The sequence below is a fragment of the Ovis canadensis genome, chromosome 20 (genome assembly GCF_042477335.2).
Source record: "Ovis canadensis isolate MfBH-ARS-UI-01 breed Bighorn chromosome 20, ARS-UI_OviCan_v2, whole genome shotgun sequence".
NCBI classification, from domain to species: Eukaryota; Metazoa; Chordata; class Mammalia; order Artiodactyla; family Bovidae; genus Ovis; species Ovis canadensis.
Genome location: NC_091264.1, coordinates 21,366,410 through 21,372,409, shown reverse-complemented (window position 1 = coordinate 21,372,409; position 6,000 = coordinate 21,366,410). Strand labels below are relative to the sequence as shown.

At 39.0% G+C, this 6,000-nt stretch overlaps 1 protein-coding gene across 4 annotated transcripts in view; it reads left to right on the top strand.

Annotated features, from left to right (window-relative positions):
- Window positions 1-870: 870 nt before the first annotated feature.
- The window catches only part of TINAG (tubulointerstitial nephritis antigen), a 108,325-nt gene continuing 103,195 nt past the window's right edge, over window positions 871-6,000 (top strand). For 3 of the 4 annotated variants that reach the window (XR_011251390.1, XM_069564105.1, XM_069564104.1), the window contains exon 1: window positions 871-1,371. Coding sequence is in view for 3 of the 4 variants with exons in the window: in XM_069564105.1 (XP_069420206.1) it covers window positions 1,017-1,371 (355 nt within the window). In the remaining variant the exon portion in view is untranslated. The remainder of the gene's footprint in view (window positions 1,372-6,000) is intronic. The other variant, XM_069564106.1, reaches the window with a different exon arrangement.

The following is a 6,000-nucleotide window of genomic DNA, read 5'->3' as shown; positions in this document are numbered from 1 at the left end:
AAATCATGAACCCAAGATCATAAAGCCAATTAAATAGTAGCTCAGGGACAAGGGTCCAGGTTTTCTGATCTTCAGGACAAGTCCTTTCCACTAGGCAACCCAGACACTCTTGCTGAATCATTGTCTCCTGGTGACTTGTCTCTAATCCAAAGGAAGATATTATAGTTAATGAGTAAATACAGGATGGCAAAACCCACAGCCATACAGAAACATGAAAGGTATCTTGACCTTTGAGTTTCCTTCACATCTCTTCCCTCCCCCCTCCCCAACAGCTCCTTAGCTCAGATCACTGACTTTTCTTGACTATAAATTGCCTTTCAGATATTGCAGACCCCTGCATTGATGTCAAGCAGAAATTCAGGGAGAGAAAACTAAGGTCACCTTCAGGGAATTTCTAGCTAAATTAGGCTCCACTAAGTTTTGAAATCAAAATACTTCTGGTAGGTGAATGCTGTATGGATGTGATATGAAGCCTGTGTGTGACTGGGCATTTGTTATTGATATGACAGAGCCTAGTAGACAATCTCAGGAGAGTCTGGATTTTAGTGGCAGTGCAAGTAGGTGAGATGAATAATTGTGTTTTTGACTTCTGAATTTCCTACACCTTGCCAGTAGTCACTGCAGCCAAAATTTGGGCCATGTGTATTCCAGAGAGGTTTTTGATTTAAGAATCTAGGTTATTTTGAAGGCAAGCAATATTCAATGTATCATCTACACTGAAGATTTTATGTATTTATTTTTATGGTAATGGAGGTTTTTCCTGTAATATGAAATATAAAATTTTAATGTTGGAGGAATGACAATGGTCTATTGCTAACATGCACATTATCTTTGGCAAGCATTGAAATTCCTGATTAATATTTAACTACAAGAAATACACTCAGTTCAAGTAAAGGATCAGTTTCAGGATTCAGGCTGAGTTGTCTTGATGATTAGAACTTAGGCTCCAAGGAGAAGCCCCAAGGCCAAGGGGATCAAACATATCAACCAGTGGGAGCCTTGCTGACTTCTGGAGAATGTGGGCCGGATATAAGATCTTAATCCTTGCTTATCTCACCACAGAAATTTGGACGGAGAGACAGTATTTATCACAACGAGAAGTTGACCCAGGAGCTGAGTTCACTAGGAATCACACCATTTCGGAAGGTACTCGATTCAAAAGAGCCATTTTCGAAGGGCAGTACTGTCGAAGTTTTGGTTGCTGTGAAGACAGAGATGATGGCTGTGTAACTCGGTTTTATGAGGCGGATGCGCTGTGTTACTGTGATAAATTCTGTGAAAGGGAAAATTCTGATTGCTGTCCTGATTACAAGTCATTTTGCCGTGAAGAAAAGGGATGGCCTCTTCACACAAAGCCTTGGTCCCCAGAAGGTAGGATTCGGGAATGTGTTCAAGTATTGCCCTAGTTCATGACAAGGTCTGTCCAACTGTCTTCTCTTTCCTTCCTTCCTGCCTCCATCTCTCCTCTTCCATCTTTCCTTCTTTCCCTCCCCCCCCCCCTCCTTTCTTTCCTCCTTTCCTTTCTTAAGCTGAAATGAAAAACGAATACTTTGATCACAAGGTTAAATTTCTTTGGATTGTTAACAAGCTTTGATTCAGATGCCGGCACCTGCCTCAGCCTAGCACCTTCGGCAAAGTCCTGGTGTGACGGCCACGAAGGCTGATTTCCGTTCTGCTTTGAATAGCCACTCACCTTATAAAAAGTTACTTAAAATTCTTTCTTTGTAAAATGTCTTGACAAAAAACAACCTCTCGTGCTTTTTGGAGTGTAACCTCAGAGAATCACAACAAAGTCACAAGACTGATCCTCTGCAGATGTATGTAACATTTTACTTATTGGCTCATGAGTGGCATTAGAACCTGTGTTACAGCAATGCCATTGAAACCAATGCTGGAGTGTAATAAAGGTGGCCACCCTCCCTGCCTATGTAATACCAAAGAGATTCTCCCTGTACATTTTTGTTCATTTTGCCAATCAGGGATTTTACAAAAAAACAAAACAGTGCTTCATACAGGGTAGTTTTAAAAGTAAGACTGAGTGAATAAATACAAATATTGGGTTGGCCAAAAAGTTAATTTGGGTTTTTCTGTTACATTGTATAGAGCAACCTGAATGAATATTTTGGTCAACTCAATACTTCATATGGAAAATGGTGTTATTTACTCTATTGGTTTAATTATAGTAGAATGATTATAGGTTCTGAGCGATCAATATATCTAAAGTTTGCAAAAAAACACACAACAAAACTCTCTTGCTCCACTTTATATGAGGCAAAATTCAGGTTTCCTCAAAGCTCTGTCACATAATTTTAAGTAGGTGATGGTGAGTGGAAATTACAATTAGAAGACAGTGCAGGAAAAATTAGAATTTGTATCTTTATAGCAAAATCCAGATGCTGACTTTTGCTTTCATTTTCAATAGTGTCGTCTTGTTTGTATAACACACGTGCTACGTTAGAATTTCCACAGCATGGTCATTCCTGCAAGACCTTTGCCTTTCCCAGAAAACAGCAATTAGATAGTCTATCAGAAATAGGATATCTTGTCATTCAGTGAAAAATATTCATTGACCATTGCCACCATGCCAGACATTGCACTTTTGCTGGGGCAACCATGGGGATGAAAAAAGACAAATCTTATCCTCATGGGAGTGATAGTCAAGTTTATGTGTGTGTTTGGGGGGGGGGTGCGTGGTATAAGATATTTAATAAATTCACTGTACAGTTGCAAATTGTGTTAAATTCTCAGAAGGAAACATTTCGGGTGCTGTGGGAAAGCCTATCAGAATATAATGTCAGCATGAAAAGTAGTATACAGTATTAGCTTGGGGAGTGAGGTGTGTGGTCACCTGAGGAGCTGACAGAATGGGGTCTGGGGACCAGGAGCTTGGTGTGGACTAGGTGCTGGATGGAGGCCACCATTTCTGGAGAGTCATGGCCGGAGGAGGGTTGAAGGTGACATAAGAAGGGGTTTGTATACTAACGCATATATATGGAATTTAGAAAGATGGTAATGATAACCCTGTATGCGAGACAGCTAAAGAGACTCAGATGTATAGAACAGTCTTTTGGACTCTGAGAGAGGGAGAGGGTGGGATGATTTGGGAGAATGGCTTAGAAACATGTATAATATCATATAAGAAACCAATCGCCAGTCTAGGTTTGATGCAGAGTGCAGGATGCTTGGGACTGGTGCAATGGGATGACCTGGAGGGATGGTGGGAGGGGGGTTTGGGATTGGGAACATGTGTACACCCATGGAGGATTCATGTTGATGTGTGGCAAAACCAATACAAAATTGTAAAGTAAAATAATAATAATAATAATAATAATAATAATAATAATAAAAAGAAGGGGTTTGAGAGGAGTAGAGATCAGATTTTGCTGGGACTTAGAGGCTATATCAAGAATTTTAAATTTTATCCTATTATGAGAACTCATTGAAAGGTGTCAGGTATGAGAAGGGTCGGCTTCACGAATGCTGAGGGTAAGTATTATGTATTAGCTGCAGCGCTGTTGATGTGCTAAATACTTGAGCTTTTCTTATTTGAGCCCTGTAGCCCTTTTAGATGGAGAAGGCAATGGCAACCCACTCCAGTACTCTTGCCTGGAAAATCCCATGGATGGAGGAGCCTGGTAGGCTGCAGTCTATGGGGTAGCAAAGAGTTGGACATGACTGAGTGACTTCCCTTTCACTTTTCACTTTCATGCATTGGAAAAGGAAATGGCAATCCACTCCAGTGTTCTTGCCTGGAGAATCCCAGGGACAGTGGAGCCTGGTGGGCTGCCGTCTATGGGGTCGCAAAGAGTCAAATACACTGAAGTGACTTAGCAGCAGCAGCAGCAGCAGCCCATTTAGAAAAGAAACTGCTACTTCAACTATGTCTGTTTTTGCTTGAAAGCTAAGACTTTGCTAAGACTCTAATTTAACGTATGTTTTAGGTAGAACTTATGTCCCTGGTATAGCTTTTATTCCATCCATGATGGAGGGAAGCAATTTATTATTTTATTTAGTAGCAAAAGATTCACATCATAACTGTACTCATGAAGGTAATTGTTTCTTTTGTTTTTTCTTTCTTATGAAAGTAGCTTGTTGAAAGAAAATAGCACTACACAATATTGAAAAATGATATAAAATTATATAGAATAAAAAGATAATGGCATACTATTTGTAGTAATTTTTTGCATGCATGAAGTGACTTTCCTCTGAGATGCTAGAAACAAAATCACTGATTTATTAAATGTTTTTCAGTTATTTAACTGAATGATATGGTCTAATTTCTTATACTGTAATTCTTTTCAACCTGGGACTTAAAACTGTATTATCTTAAGGTTTAAAAAAATATTTCAAAAAAGTAAATAATGTCCCTTTTTAAAGAAATTTATTTATTTTAGTTGGAGGCTAATTACTTTACAATATTGTAGTGGTTTTTGCCACACTTTGACATGAATTAGCCATGGATGTACACATGTTCCCCATCCTGAACCCCCTCCCACCTTCCTCCCCCTCCCATCCCTTTGGGTCATCCCAGTGCACCAGCCCTGAGCACCCTGTATCATGCATTGAACCTGGACTGGTGATTCGGTTCACATATGATAATTTACATATTTCAATGCTATTCTCTCAGATCATCCCACCCTTACCTTCTCCCACAGAGTCCAAAAGACTGTTCTATACATCTGTGTCTCTCTTGCTGTCTTGCATACAGGGTCATCATTACCATCTTTCTAAATTCCATATATATGCATTATTATACTGTATTGGTGTTTTTCTTTCTGGCTTACTTCACTCTGTATAATAGGTTCCAGTTTCATCCACCTCATTAGAACTGATTCAAATGTATTCTTTTTAATGGCTGAGTAATACTCCATTGTGTATATGTACCATAGCTTTCTTACCCATTCATCTGCTGATGGACATCTAGGTTGCTTCCATATCTTAAACCACTTGTAAAAGAATGAAACTAGAATACTTTCTAACACCATACACAAAAATAAACTCAAAATGGATTAAAGATCTAAACGTAAGACCAGAAACTATAAAACTCCTAGAGGAGGACATAGGCAAAACACTCTCCGACATAAATCAAAGCAGGATCCTCTATGATCCACCTCCCACAATACTTCCACAATACAAATAAAAGCAAAAATAAACAAATGGGACCTAATTAAACTTAAAAGCTTTTGCACAACAGAGGAAACTATAAGCAAGGTGAAAAGACAGCCTTCTGAATGGGAGAAAATAATAGCAAATGAAGCAACTGACAAAGAACTAATCTCAAAAATATACATGCAACTCCTGAAGCTCAATTCCAGAAAAGTAAATTACCCAATCAACAAATGGGCCAAAGAAATAAACAGAGAGTTCTCCAAAGAAGACATACAGATGGCTAACAAACACATGAAAAGATGCTCAACATCACTCATTATCAGAGAAATGCAAATCAAAACCACAATGAGGTACCATTTCACGCCAGTCAGAATGGCTGCTATCCAAAAATCTATAAACAACAAAACAAAACAAACAAACAAACAAAAAATCTATAAACAGTAAATGCTGGAGAGGGTGTGGAGAAAAGGGAACCCTCTTACATTGATGGTGGGAATGCAAACTAGTACAGCCACTATGGAGAACAGTGTGGAGATTCCTTAAAAAACTGGAAAGAGAACTGCCATATGACCCAGCAATCCCACTGCTGGGCATACACACCGAGGAAACCAGAATTGAAAGAGACACGTGGACCCCAATGTTCATCGCAGCACTGTTCATAATGTCCCTTTTGTATAAATTGGAACTTGGACATATAGTTACTTCCAGTCACTGGAGAATTTCAAAGGTCAGATACAGAAAACAAGTGAGAGAGTTTGAAATGCAACGAGACTGGATTTTCCAGACAAAATCTCTAGTGTGGCAGATTTTAAGGAAAGAGTCTAGTGAACCATCTGCTGTGAACAGACATAAGCTAATTTGATTATACACAATTTCTATGTTCACATTGGC